Raw genomic sequence first — 15,452 nt, forward strand, 5'->3', positions numbered from 1 at the left:
CATTGGAATCTGTTGGTGGAGAATTATTGTGTTCCTGTGTAAGTGTCATATTTCCTTGCTTTTTCATATTTCTTGTGTTCTTATATTGATATCTGCACATCTGGTATAATAGTCACTTTTTCTGATTTTACAGATTGGCTTTTGTAGTAGGGAAAGACTTTTCTAAAGATGTTTCTATAGTGTTGATTTGGTAGGGCCCTTTGGTTTTGATTATGGGTAGGTGCAGTAGTATAGTCTCTGTATATTTCCTTGGTTATAATCAGTGTTAGTGGTGTCTGTGAGATCCTCGGTGGCTCAGGCTGTAGTTGTTAATAGAGGCTCTAGTGAAGCTTTGGTGGGGACAGGATGCCAGGTGGGCTAATCCTCAGGCACCGGTGGTGGTGGTGGTGGGCTGGGCGTGCTGGTCCTTGAGCCTCCAGGCAGTGTACTTGGGCATCAATGGTAGCAGGTCCATGTAGGCCAATCCCCAGGTCCCTGGATAATGTGCACGGGTACTGGTGGTGGCAGGCAGGGTGGACTCATCCTCAGGCCCTCCAGTGGTGTACATAGGCACAGGGATGGTTCGTGGGATGAATTGATTCCCAGGCCCCTGGATGGCATGCTGGGGTGGCGGTTGTTGTTGGTCGTGGGGGGAGTAGGCCTGTGCTCTGGGCCCCAAAAGGCGTGCGTGGGTGCCTGTGGTGGTGGGCAGGGCGAGTCAATTCCCAGCCCCCTTGATGATGTATACAGGCAGTAACTTCAGGCAGGGACGGGCCTGTTGTCATTCTCCCCCAGTGGTACATGTGGGTGCCAGTGGGTAGGGTGGGTTGATCCCTAGACCCTTGGCAGTACACTAAGTTGCTGGTGGCAGTGGTGGTGGCAACAGGTTGGGCAGACTTGTCCTCAGTCCTCCAAGAGGTGTGCATTGGCACTGGTAGTGGTGGCAGGCAGGCGGGTCATTCCTTGGGCTCCCCCTGGTGGTTTGTGTGGGTGCCAGCAGCAGCAGGCAGGGCGGGCCTAATGTAGCATATTTTTATTTTTTTGTCTGTAGGGAATAAGTGGCATGTGACTTCAAAACATTTTGATTTCCTTTTGATACAGAAGCACTAAGGATTAAACAAACAAAAAAAACAGAAAGTGAGAAGCCAAATGATCCATGCCTTGTTGACTTCATGCTATCTCCCACATCCTTTTTTCCCTTCTGCAAATAGGCATCAGGGCAATCATATCATAGTAAGTCAGGAAATATTTTGTAGACTTGTTTTCAAGACCAAACTACTAGGTTTTAAGAGTTTTAAAACCCTCTATTTTGGGAAGTTAATTTCAGGAAGTTGAATGGTTTTGTGGAAGCTAGTTACACATATGAAAGAATGCTTAGATTTCATTTATGCCTTATATAAATAGCAAGACGGACCACTGGTAAAAAGCCTAAAATGTTTGTGCTTCATAACTCAAAATTATTTGCTCTTGAGTCATTTGCAAACACTTTCCCTTGATCTGTAATGGACAGATCAGATCAGATCAAATTCTAAACTTCTCACCTTTATTTTTGCTCTTTCAGATGATTCTTAGCCATAAAAAAGAAAAAAATATACGTGAGTCTTACAATATGAAAGTTTCACATTGGCTATATAGGAAGTATTTATTGCCCCAGTAGACTCTAAATAGAATATAATGCAAATCACAAATGTAAGCCACATGTATAATTTTGAATTTTCTAGTAATATTAGAAAAGTAAAAAGAAACAGGTGAAATTAATGATATATTTTAATCTAATATGTTCACAATATCATTTCAACATATAAGCAACATAAGAAATTAATGAGATATTTTATCTACGTTCTTTTTTTGTATTAAGTCTTTGAAATCTGGTGTGTATTTTATACTTACAGCATGTCTCAATTTGGGCTAGCCACATTTCAAGTATTCCATAGCCACATGTGACAGGCAGAGCTACTATACTGAACAATCCAGGTCTGCTGCAAAGGTATCTACATAATCAGTACATCATATTTTAGAGCTTTTCCTGACAGCTCTCCATACCACCATGTCTAATCCCTCTGTTGTCAGTGGTCCTACTTCCCCATTCCCCTTCACAGTATTGCTCTGGTTCTCACTTCGATCTTTATACCATATTATCCTCTTTGACATTTCCCCTTTTTATGCCACATATTCCTCTCTCCTTCTCTTTGTCAAGTTTTCTTGCATGTTTTGCTGAGATTCTCAGGAGAGAAATTGCCATTAACAATATGGCCACTTACTTCCACAGGAACATGTAGAAATGTAAGCCGCTCCCAGCAATATCAGTACTTTGGGGAAATGAAAAGAAGTTCTTCCTCCTCTTAGGAAAAGTTACGAATCTCCAGTAGATAATAGTGGAGTGCGTGAGTTACAGGAAAATCTGGCCAGAAGTATGTAACTTCATGTTCCATGAAATGTAAAATAAGAATTATGTTTTTTGCTGTTATCAACACTTTGTTTTTAATCAATATAAGCCCAAATGGTTAATAATTACCTCAGAAATGAGATATAAGTGTACAAGTTCAATTTAACTGACCAGGTTAGATAGAGCAAGGAAGCATAATCAAATTTTCATGGTAGACCATTCCTGTCTTTTCCTTCCTTTTTATAATCAGTTCTTCTGATTTATATTTCTAAAATATTTTGTAGCTTGTGTTGTATCTCTCACAGTGCCCGATTTATAAATTTATAAACATACAGGTCTTTGGTTTTTGCAGAGTAACTAAAAAAGTCATTGCCAGCAATCACAAAATGAAGGAAACAATTCCATTTATAATAGCATCAAAAAGAATAAAATATTTAGGAATAAATTTAACAAAAGAAATGTAAAACATACTCTGAAAACTAAAACACTATGGGAAGAAATTAAAGGAGACCTAGATAAATGGAAAGACATCCTATGTTCATCTGTGGAGAACTTAATATTGTTAAAATACTCCCCAAGGTGATTTATATATTAAATGCAATTCCTGCTGCCTGTTTTATTTTGTAGAAATAGACAAACTGATCCTCAAATTCTAGTGGAAATGCAGGGTGCCCTAAAAAGCCAAAGTTATTTTGAAAAAGAACAAAGTTCAGGGACTTGACTTTCATGATTTCAAAACTTACTGTAAAGCTACAGCCATCAAAACAGTGTGGCACCTGCATAAGGATTGATTTGCAAGTTATTGCAGACTCCTTGTCTCTGGGACTCTGATTTATTCTGAATTGTTAACATTAGCCTACTTTAAACTTTTAGGCATTTGCTGAAAGTTTAGCTGATATTTTCATGCCATTTTGTGTTATGGTCACTTATTCACATGGTCTACCAAAGGTGAAACAGTTTATGTATTCCATTTGTCTTTGGGAGAGACTTGTCATTCTATGGATTTTAGTTCGGTGGTTGTATTGCAAACTCAGCTGTCTGGTGAACTCCAGAAAAGTTAAGATTTTATAGATCAGCTGTTTTTTTCTTTTGTTTTGGTGGGAGGAACATTCTCTTCTTCTTTCTACATCCTAATCAGAGTAGAACTAGTATGGTGCTTGGCATATAGTAGATTTAGCATTCAGTTAAAATTTGTTTAAAGTAGGTTGAATTCATTGAATACTTACGTGCCAAGCAGTATGCTAAGCACTTATGACATCATCTCATTTAATTCATATACCTGTCTGTGAGGTATAGATACTATTATTATTTCTGTTTTTTAGTTGTAAAACTGATGCTTAGTGAAGAAAAGGAACTAGAAGCACAGGAATAAATAAAATTTTTTACTGATGTTACATATGTCACCTTCCCTCCTCAATAAAACTCTTATATCCATTTTTTACTTCCTTAAGGAGATATATCCTTGGCATTGCAAATTCTCATTTTCCTCGTTTCATGGGAAAAGAGGCATATTATAAAAGAGGGACCTAGTTGGACTTTTAATTAACAGAGAGAGAGAGGGAGAAAGAAGGAAAGATACTCTAAGGATCTGGTAGCTTTAGGTGGTGAGTAGTAGCATCTAGGTTTCGTAATAGGTGAATGACAAAATGACTGTCATAGCTTTGCTGCTACTTTCCACTTTCCTCTTTCCTTTCTCCTGCTTCCAGTGTGAAGTAGTTAATAGCCTTCAGTTAATTGCCTTTTTTATAGGATGGTAGAATTTTAAGTATTTTTCATTACTTCCTTTATTCCTTTACTGGCCTACCATATGGGAATCCTGTAAGATAGCTGTCATGGTAGGGACCTTAAGTATAATTACTTGTGCCACTTTACATTTGTCTTAAAAAAGTCTAAGCTGTCTTCTCACCCTTTAATACAGTTAACAAAAAATGAAATTAAGAAAGTTTTTTGATTTTTGTTTAAATTTTGCTTTGTTTTTTTCACTTCCAGGAAAGAAACTGATATGAGGCTGATCAATAAGCTCAATTAAAACAAATAGTATTAATTCATCTCTTCAGCTATTGTCTGAGATTCATTTCCATGATGTGCCATTTGAAACTCACCACGTTAATCACCCTATTTTTTCTCACATGCTGGTTAATAGATGCAAGTTAAGTTTCATACATTGCCTGTCTGCTGAGATCTCAACACCTGTTCACGTATTCCACGTGTATAACATAAACTAGGTGATATCCATGAACAGAATTAATACAAAGACAATGCCAAAGGTTAAGGAATGGGAACATGGAGACAGGGAGGAGGATTGTTTATATATGGAATAATATTTATAATGCTCAGATTTGATGTAACAATCACTTACATGCTTCGTCCTCCCCAGTTTTCAGGGAATATAAAGAACAGAGAAAACATCCAGGAACCTAGATTTGATTATTACAACCAGGACGTCCCTGATATTGACCTCAGTGACTGTGAATTTCCACATGTCATTGAAATTTATGACTTCCCGCAAGAATTTCGTACTGAAGACCTTCTGCGAGTTTTCTGCAGTTATCAGTAAGTATGCAAATGGTTGTGGGTGTTAGGGAAGGTAGGATGAAGTTTTTAAAAAATGTTTTTTGAAAAATCATCTCTTGTTTTTTGTATTTCCTGTTGTTTAGTTTAGCATCGGCTTGATTTATTGTCTTTCTAGGTCCATTAGAAATCTTCTGTATCAAAATTAGCCTTTTAAGTTCCTTAAAAATGCCAGATAGCCTTTCTAGACCCCATTTTAGTATTTAAGAAGATTGTCATCAGTAATGACTTCATGGTACATTTAGTCTATTTATATTTATTGTGTTATAATTATTGCTATATTTGGATGTATTGTTAGATTTCCTGTCATCTTTTTGTGTGTTTACCTGTCCCATCCTTTTCTCTCTTGCCACCTTATAGATTGATTAGGTATTTTTTTCTTATATTTTTTTTGGAAAATGATAGTTTCTATTATTTGGTAGTTACTCTAGAAATCACAGAATGCATTAACTTATTAATGTCTAAAGTTAGTATTGTTACCCTCTTTTTAAACACTATTGGGGCTTTTAATTTTATTCCCCATCTCTCCCTCCCCCAACTTACATGCTGTTGTGACTGTTCGATTCTGTTTTGTTTTTTATCTTTTTCCTTTTAAACTCCATTTGATGTTATGGTTTTTCTATATTCAGTGTTGAGATTTATCCACTTTATACCTTTTTGCATCTCATACCTTCCATCTGAAATCAGTTTTACCCTGCATGCAAGCATATTCTTTAGCATTTAACTTAGTGACAGTCTGCTAGTAACAAACTTAGGTTTTGGGCTTTTTTTTTTAAGTGACTATTTTAGTTTCATTCTTGAAAGACATTTTTGCTGGATATAAAGTTCTAGGTTGGCAGTTATTTTTCTCTTACAAATGTGATATTATTCTACTGTCTTCTGGCTTTCTCTGTGGATGAGAAGCCAGCTGACAGTTTAACAGCTGTCGCTTTTTTTTTTTTTTTTTTTTTTTAGACAGAGTCTCACTCTGTTGCCCAGGCTAGAGTGCTGTGGCATCAGCCTAGCTCACAACAACCTCAAACTCCTGGACTCAAGGGATCCTTGGGCCTTGGCCTCCGGAGTAGCTGGGACTACAGGCACGTGTCACCACTCCTCTAATTTTTTCTATTTTTTGTAGAGATGGGATCTTGCTCTTGCTCAGGCTGGTCTTGAACTCCTAAGCTCAAACGATCCTCCCACCTTGGTCCCCCAGAATGCTAGGATTACAGGTGTGAGCCACTGCGCCCAGCCAGCTGTCACTTTTGAATATATTCTTTTCTCTTTGGATATTCTTAAGTATTTCTCTTTGTCCTTGGTATTTTCACTGTGGTGTGGTTTTATGTGATGTGGGCTTTATGGATTTCTTTTTTCAAAATTCTGATTGAGATTATTTGGGTTTATGAAATCTGTGGATTTTGGAGAACTCTCACACATTATCTCTTTAAAATTCCCTCTGCTACAGTCTCTCTTTCACCTCCTTTAAGATATCTGTTCCATGTGTATTAGACCTTCTCATTTAGTCCTCATGGTATCCGTCTTCTCATGAATTCCATCTATTTTTCTCTGTTACATTCTGAATAATTTCTTTAGCTATGGTTTCCAAATCACTCATGTTTTTCTTCAGCTGTGGTTAAATGCTGTTAAAATTTCATTTTAAAATTTCATTTTATTATGTTTTTTATTTTTCAAAGTTCTCTTTGTTTCTTTCTCACATTTGCATGGTCATTTTTTACAGTTTGTTTTCTCAAACATTTTCAAGATTTTTAAAAATATTTCTTTAAGTATATTAAACGTAGACCTTCTGTTAATAGTCTCTGGTAATTCCTTTACCCAAACTCCTTTTAGTTCTGTTTCTGGTATTTTTGTTTGTTTCTGTAAATTCTTGCTTACAGTTTTTTGCTTTTGGGGGGGGATTTAGTTATTTTTTACTGTGAGGTATGGTTTTCCTTGGAATTTTGTTTATGGGAATTGAGGCCTACACTGAAAGAGTTTTTCCTGAGAGGGTATATAACAGTCTAGGAGTACTCTAACTTAAATGATTGATTTGAGGGTTTTCTGGCCACTCAGAAATAGTCTAATGGAGAATGATTTAAAAAATTATTATATGTCTCAACTATTTTATTTAAACACACATAAATGTCTATTGACTTGCCAGTCTTCTGATATGGTGCCAAGCTCCCTCCCCCACACACTTTTTTTCTTAAGTTATTGGTGTATTGATAGAAGAGTTATTGTAAGTCACCCTTCTGATACCTCATCTACGATTCAGTGTCATTTCTTTAAAGTAGAGCAAGAATTTTAACATACCTTCAGAGTCAACTCAGTACACATTCCTTATAGGCTAAAATGTTTTCTCTGTCATTTATAGGTGTTTTGCCCAAACATAATTGATAATTTTTTTTTTTGGCGCTTTTTTTGGTGACTTTATCTTTCTCTAGTCTTCCAAAGCATTTGACCTAAGTTTTTGTTTGTTGGTTGGTTTATTTGTTTCATTTTTGAGACAGGGTCTGATTCTGTTGCTTGGGCTAGAGTGCAGTGGTATCATCATAGCTCACTGCAACCTCAAACTCCTAGATTCAGGTGATCCTCCTGCCTCAGCCTCCCGAGTAGTTGGGACTACAGGTGTGTACCACCATGGTTGGCTGATTTTTCTTATTTTTTGTAGAGATGGGAGTCTTGCTAAGTTGCCCAGGCTGATCTTGAACTTCTGGCCTCAAACAATCCTCCCGTCTCGGCCTCCCAAAGTGCTAGTATTACAGGCATGAGCCCCTGCACTTGGCCTTGACTAAGTTTTTATAGAAATAACTACTCTTTTTTATACTCATATTTTGTTGGTTTAATTTTATTTAATTAAATTATATAGTCAAAATATCAAGTCGAACTGATTCAAGTGGGGTTCAGAACAATTGTACTAACTTTTGGCATGTATATAGTTGATACGTATATAGGAAAAGGTAAAAGAATCAGAAGTATACCTCTGTATTTCTAGCTTCAGGAATAAAGAAATAATCCAGAAATGAAGTTAGTAATAAAAAGATTTTCAGGGTCTGGAAGAAAGTCAGTATCATAAAGGATTTATTATATTTCAATCCTGATATTACAAATGAGCCAGGTCTGTTGTGTGATGTAACAAATTTAAATTTAAAATTCAATTCATGTACATCTCCAATTTGTAAGGTTCTATATCAGTTAGGGTATAGCCCCTAACTTTTTCTTAAAGGACCAGATAGTAAATATTTTAGAAAACTCTGCTATTGTTACACAGTAGCAGCCATAGACAATAAATAAATGAATGTGGCTGTAAAATAAAACTTCATTTATAAAAACAGGTGTTCTGTTTTTATATAAAGTTCTAGAACAAACAAAACTAGCTAGCAGCTATGTACTTGTTAATCAGTTAAACTTGATTGAGGGCAAGTATCAGTTCTATAACAGAAAGAAAGAAGGGGTGAATGGATCCTAGAGGACAGTTAATCTCTTGTCTGCCATAAACTTTAAATATATAGTGTAGGTCATTCAGTCTAATTCATTACAGTTAAAACCCAGTATCAGGCCTATTCAATATAAAGTTCATAATAGATTTTTAAGAGCAATCAATGAGATTAAATCCCAAATTAGAACTACCTTAGATTGTCATTAATAATAACAATTCTTACAATCAAGGATCATTTTGTTGATGTCTAGAATTTTTTGAATATTAGTTAATACTTACGAATTATTTACTTCTCTTTGTTTCTTCCTACTCTTACCTGCAAGATCATTTTTCTGTCAAATTCAAAAACATTCTCAAAAGAGAAGAATTTTAAAGGACTATGAAATTCTGAAGTCTAAAAGACCCTCCCAAACCCAGCTAGGTTTTTCCCCATCCTTTTTGTACGTAGACTTCTACTATTGAACTTTTTCACAGTCTCCAACCCTGTAGTTACTTCATCTCATGGTCACATTTGCCCTTATATTCAGGAAACTCTCTAACCTTCAAAGCCTACTTTATTCCTTTTTCCTTGAAAGGAATTTTTTTCTTGAATGATCATTAAAGAGGAGATATTTTAGCAGTTGTCTTTTTTCTTTATAGTGAGTTGTAAAAAAAAAAAAAAAAAGGCCCTGGTGCAAAAGCCTAATAATGCCTGTGAGTCAAATACCAGAGTCAACTTCATATTTTAATCTTTATCTGTATTAATACTCTTAATATGATAAAAATACTGAGCACCATTCATTTATTAAATGCTCACCAAGTGCTCAACACCGTGTTCTTGGACTTGTCATGAATGATCTCATTTCCTTTTTCACAACAACTTGAGGTCAAAAGAGGTTAAGCCTGCCCAAAGTTTCAAGGTAGCAGAAGCTAGAGTGCCGTGGTGTCAGCCTAGCTCACTGCAACCTCAAACTCCCGGGCTCAAGTGATCATCCTGCTTCAGCATCCCAAGTAGCTGGGACTACAGGCATGAACCATGGACATGTGGCTAATTTTTCTATTTTTAGTAGAGATGGGATCTCACTCTTGCTCAGGCTGGTCTTGAACTCCTGAGCTCAACCAATCCTCCCACCTCAGCCTCACATAGTGCTAGGATTGCAGGCGTGAGCCACCGTGCCTGGAAAGTAACAGAATCTTGAGTCCATTTATATCTGACCCTCAAACTTTTGCTCTTTCCACTGAACTATATTGAGTCCATGAACAAGTTTTAACCTTGTAGCTGGAAAGTATAACTGTTATGTCATCATCCTGATTGTCCTTATGCTCACTATGTAGCTCTGCTCCAAAATAAAAGTGTTTTTCCGGTACTTAAATGTTCATTCTTTTGATTCTTTCTAATCTGGTCTGATATTTCTCTTATCATGATTTCTTCTATCCTAAGTTTTTCTGACTTTGCCACAATTCTTTTCTGTTCTCCCCCCTTTTTTTAACCTCCCCTCTGCAATAAGAAAGAATAGATCAGCCTTTCTGATTTTATTAATAGTTGTCCTTTTTTCCCATTACTTGACTTTTTAAAAATTTCAATGACATCTTACAATCTCTGTCTCTCTCCCTCTCTGTCTCTCTCTCTCTCCTCAAGGACAGAGTTTACATTTGCATTAAATCCAGGTGACCTTGTCTGCTTACCTCTCCCTCTTATATTCTTCTACCCCTCCTCTGCTTCCTCTTTCCATCTCTTCTTGTTCCCTGCCCATAAGAACATCTCTTGTAAATAGTGCATTAAATACTTTATCTCCCCAAGGGACTTGTGAGGATTAATTAGTTGATGTCTATAAAATGGCTGGGAATGTAAAACACTCCTGGGTAGTTCTTTATGGTGGTATTATTGCTTTTAAAATTCAGTGGCTTCTTATGTCCTCCAAGCTGTTTTTTGTGTCATTATCCCCATTCCACCTGTGCGCTCGTTCAGTGTTTCTGTATCTCATGAAATACTTCATGAGATTCTATTTGAAAGGTGTTTCATAAAAGTAAATTTTATCTTAGGAAATAAAATTGTTTTCTTTTGTTGCAGAAAGAAAGGATTTGATATTAAATGGGTGGATGATACACATGCACTAGGAGTATTTTCCAGTCCAATTACAGGTATTCACCCAATAGATTTCAGTGTCCCTTTCTTATTGTCCATTTTCTCATGCTATTTTTTCCTATTTCCCTTCTGTTCCAGCCAGTTGGCATTTTATTCAGCCAGTGTAGGTAATAGGACAGATGCAGGTTTTTGAGGCATGGTACTTTTGTACCCAGGTGCTTCTCTCCCTTTTCACCTTATCTCAATGGTATTTGAAGAGATAGTCAACTCCTTCCACCATTATTTGCACACATAACCGTCAGTCGTGATAGTGCATAAATAGGTTACAGGTAGAGATTTAAGACCAGTGGGACTAAATCTTACAATTTTTGTGATTTTTTTTTTTTTTCTCCCAGACAAATGAATTTGAAGTAGCCCTTTAACCTCTTCAGTAAGAAATTGTAATACCTACTCTCTGAATATATAATTGGGCCTTTTTTTTTTTTTCCAAACATATATCATTGGCCTCATGATAGATCTGATGCAGAGGCAGTCAAAGAAATTAGAGGTGTTGGAACATTGGTTCCTGTCTGAACCACCTAAAGTACAGGTCTGTGAACTTACTCTGTAAAGGGCTAAATAGTAAATATAATATTTTAGGCTTTGGGGCATAAGGTCTCTGTCATTACTTAACTCTGCTATTGTAACAAGAAAGCAGCCACAGATAATACACAGACAAGTGGTCATGGCTCTGTTTTAGTAACATTTTATTTACAAAACCACGTGGCTGGTTGTATTTGATCACATAGCCATAGTTTGCTGATCCTTGATCTAAAATAATCACTGCCAAGTTATTTCCCACAGATTTTTAGATGTTACCCTCTCTTTTGCTTGCTGTAGGAAAAAAAGCATAACATCTAAGAAATACTTTATAAGAATGAGCCCTAAATTTTTCTTTCGCATCATTCCACTTCATGTCTTCTACTTCGTAATGTTTATTCCTCTTTGCAGCTCGTGATGCGCTAGGTATTAAACATACCATGGTGAAGATCCGGCCCTTGTCGCAGGCCACAAGAGCAGCCAAGGCCAAAGCTAGAGCTTATGCTGGTAAGCTCATAATCTCTGGAGTATTTTTCTTATTGATGGTGGTGTTATTGTTCTTTCCAGCAGTTTTACAATATCCAGACTTCTAAAGACATATCATTTTTATTTTTAGTGTAAAAAGAAGTATGTTTTTAAGGAAAAAAAGAAAAGAGAAATGGCCATGTTGGAAATGTGGCATCTGAGTAGCTACTTGGAGAGTGTGAGATACTAACTGCAAGCAATGCAGCAACCAGTTTCCGTTGACATCCCTACCTAGTTTACCTCTGTGTTTAGCAGTTTGATAGAGTCACTGTAAGAAATTGTGTTAATGCAGATAATGAAACCAGGATTTCAGGGTTGTTTGTGCTTTGCCATGTTAATTTCCTCTGATCATCATCTATCAGGCTTGTATTAATTACTGCTGATGCAGCCCTTGTTAGTCTATTTTGTATGTTAATTACTGAGTTAAATCACTTGGAGCTGGAGTGCTTTCTTTTCTTTACTCCCTCCTACTCCCTCCCTTTCTTCCATTCAGAGTTCCTCCAGCCAGCAAAGGAGCGTCCTGAGACTTCAGCAGCCCTAGCCAGAAGGTTAGTCATCAGTGCCCTTGGGGTTCGAAGTAAGCAGAGCAAAACAGAACGGGAAGCTGAGCTCAAGAAACTGCAAGAAGCCCGAGGTGAGTTGAAGGGATAGTGTTCTCTAGTCCCTCTGGAGCTCACTGTAAGGCACGTGTTTAAAAAAAAAAAAAAAAAAAAAATGAAGCCCATTCCATTTTGTCATTTCCATTTCATAGAAGCCCCGCAAGTGTATAGAAATTTTCATGCCTTATAATCAGGAAGAAGACATTTCAGAATTTGTCTGCCTGTTCCACACTCCAAGGCACCCTAATCCTTGCTCCTATTGTTGTTTTCCAAGAGAGGTTTGGCCTTCTCAGCTCATCCATGGCTTTTTCTACAGTTTTTGCTCTAAACTCTGAGAAGAATTTTCCTGTGAAGACATAATAGTCTTCTAGGCAGAAAACATTGCTTGCTGTAGTTTTACTGGGCTGTGATTACCATGATATTGCCATGATGTTATCAAGTAGTTTAGATCTGAGGAAGAAGACAAATTAAGGAAAAGCCAGCAGCTGACATCGATGTTAATAACTGTAGGAGGTATTTTTGTCTTTTTAAGACAATCCTGAGTGGCTCCATTAGAGCACATCTAGATTTACCTGTCTTCTGATTATTTTCCAGGATCCAAGAGCACTCAGAGAAATATTTCCACTGATCCACAAGTAGAGTTTTTCTTTCCTTGTAGTTTGGAGTTGAGGTTAAAATCTATCTCCTCCCTTTATAGGCTGTTGAATTGTATGTAAAGGCTTGGGACTCCAGCTTGGCACTGAAGTACTTTTTATCAACCTTCAGGCTTTAGACAGTCTCATTCCCTTAGCCCACAATCTGTGGAATCTGTGAAGGCAATTTATTCTGAAAATTCTACTTACCGAAAAGTAACTTCATTTTTCCATTAAATGAATTGAAGTTTCAAACTCCTTGTTTATTGCCAGTCTAACAAGGCCATTAATACTTCCTGTCCTCTCTGCTTCGGTGATAGCAGGCAGCTTGCAGACTTTCAGCTGCACTGGTCAGATAACTGTGACAATGTGTGTCATGGCAGGTGCTAGAGTTTCAGGGTTGAACCGAACTAATTTTCAAAACCTTAATGATTATAATGAGGCAGTTTTGATTTTTCCCAATGAATTGTTCACTCAAAGGCTTCTTATAGACTATAGAAACAGAAGAGGATTCCTCTGGCTTTTATAGATGGCGATAACAGAACTAGATTAAAGAAGAATGTGCAATATTGTTAACCCTTTATTAATTGGTTATCTCTGAGGAAAATGATTTCTATGTGATAACCACAGTTATCTCAAAAGATCAATAAAGCATAATAACAATGATATGTATATAAAAGAGATATGACTCCTTTTGCAATGTATCATGCTTCCTTATGGGTGCAATATCACCTGTATCTCTACAGATACTGCAGCAGTTGTTTTACATGGGTATTATTTGAGTATTCCCCTCTCTTTCTCTGGAGGCACATCAGCATGCAGCTCCACTTGAAGTATTTGTTTTAAATGTCTAGGTGTACAAAGGACATTTCACTGATGCCATTATAAATGAGACTGTTGGCTAAGAAGATACCCTACTTTCTAAAGAAGGCCTTTATTTGTGAATAGAGACCCACTGTGATAATTTCCTTCTACCCATTGGTGCTGAGGCTGTATGGATTATAGAGGACTCCTCCTTTATTATGCTCCAGAAGTCTCCCATTCTTCATATCTGACGAGATGCATCTGGAAAATTTCCTGATGTATCTCCTTCTGTCCTTTTTCTGTATTGGGCTCATATTCATGAGCTTGTCTACCTGGAGCCCAACGCTTCTTACTTAAAGATTTGTTTTTTTCCCCTGTGGAAAGTAAAAGCACTGTTTAGGTATTAAGGAGAAGATACTTTTGTTCCAAATCTTTCCTTCTTCCACTGGACAAGGAGAGATCAATACAGCATAGTTGATAGCATTATAGACTCTGGAATCAGACTGCCGGGATCCACATCTGAGCTCTGCCATTTACTGGCTGTGTGACCTTGAGCAAATTACTTACTCTCTGGATTCCTCTGTTTCCTAATACATAAAATGGAAATCAACTGAGATAATCCATGGAAGATACATATTCATCTTCAAAAACCATAGGAACTCTCTTGTTCCTTTTCTCTAAGTGTTAGCTGTTGCTGTTTTTATTAGTGATAGTAGTAGTATCATTATATGATGAATCCAGCACAGATTCCAGTGCATGCTTATTGTCATTACTCTTTATTTTAAAATTCCTATATTCTGTCAACTCCATTTAGCATTCACTGAGCATCTGCCCTGTGTAAAGCATTGTGTTCCCTATTTAGGAGAATCAGAGAGATGGCAAGATTTTGTTCCTCTCCTTAAGACTAACAATCTAGTGGGGATATCTGCCTTGAGTAGGGAAGAAAATATGTACTCTTTTAGATATTTTAAGCAATCATTTTTCCTCTTCAGTTCTAAAGATTTTTAGATTAAAAACCATAAAAAGGTTTTTGTTGTTTAAAAGGGCTGAAAGGAAACTCCAAGCAATCAATGTAACATATGATGGTATTGTGTTATGATAAGGTTATGATGGATGGCATTATCTCAAGTTTAGAGCTGGCCCAGAGAAGTTAAGTAACTGTCCTAAGGTCACCTAGGTGGTAAAATCAGAGGAAGCATTTGAATATAGGCCTCACTAGTTAAAACTATGCTCCTTCTATAATTCTGTAATTCCCCATGAAGGACTGATGGGGTAATTTTTTGTCTCTGAAAAATATATAAATTTTTTTAAAAGTCTCCAGAGAATGAAATATGGCAAGCTTCTTTTTAGTTACCTGTATGAGTGGTTAGCAGCTTTTCACTGTCAGAAAAATCGTCCTTAGGTCTAACTTAAATCTGCATGATAGTTTAAACCAGTTTCCTCTTCTTTTTTTTCTGAGCAGAAATAGTGAACGTCCCAGCACCATTCTGTTCTAACAACCTTTAAATATAAAAATCAAGGGCAGATCATTTAGGAATGAAAGAATCTAGGCTGTAATAGAGCTTTTGCTGTTAACTAGTTGTGTGGCTGTGGCAAGTCAATTATACCTCTCTGTGCCCTAGTTTCCAACTAAGTAAAGGTAATGTTCATCCTACCTAATTATGAAGAATTTTTTGAGCATAACATAAGTTAACATATGTAAAGATGTTTAGAAAGGTGCTTTACAAATTCAGGATATTATTCTTTATGTTGGGAATTTAGTGTTCATTATAATTTGAGCTAGTAATGACAAATATGTATTATATACTGCTGTTCCCTATCGATTGCACATGGCAGATATTGCTAAATCAGTCGTAACATTCTTTCTTGGTGAGTTTTGACATGGCCATTGCCAATTGAT

At 36.8% G+C, this 15,452-nt stretch overlaps 1 protein-coding gene across 1 annotated transcript in view; it reads left to right on the forward strand.

Moving 5' to 3' along the window:
- The window catches only part of R3HCC1L (R3H domain and coiled-coil containing 1-like), a 29,631-nt gene that overhangs the window by 8,827 nt on the left and 5,352 nt on the right, over positions 1-15,452 (forward strand). Inside the window, exons 2-5 of the mRNA XM_012661786.1 lie at positions 4,743-4,918; positions 10,399-10,469; positions 11,404-11,499; positions 12,011-12,151. Of these exons, the coding sequence (XP_012517240.1) occupies positions 4,743-4,918; positions 10,399-10,469; positions 11,404-11,499; positions 12,011-12,151 (484 nt within the window). The remainder of the gene's footprint in view (positions 1-4,742; positions 4,919-10,398; positions 10,470-11,403; positions 11,500-12,010; positions 12,152-15,452) is intronic.

This window comes from Propithecus coquereli, unplaced genomic scaffold (genome assembly GCF_000956105.1).
Source record: "Propithecus coquereli isolate 6110/MARCELLA unplaced genomic scaffold, Pcoq_1.0 Scaffold73, whole genome shotgun sequence".
Classification (NCBI taxonomy): Eukaryota; Metazoa; Chordata; class Mammalia; order Primates; family Indriidae; genus Propithecus; species Propithecus coquereli.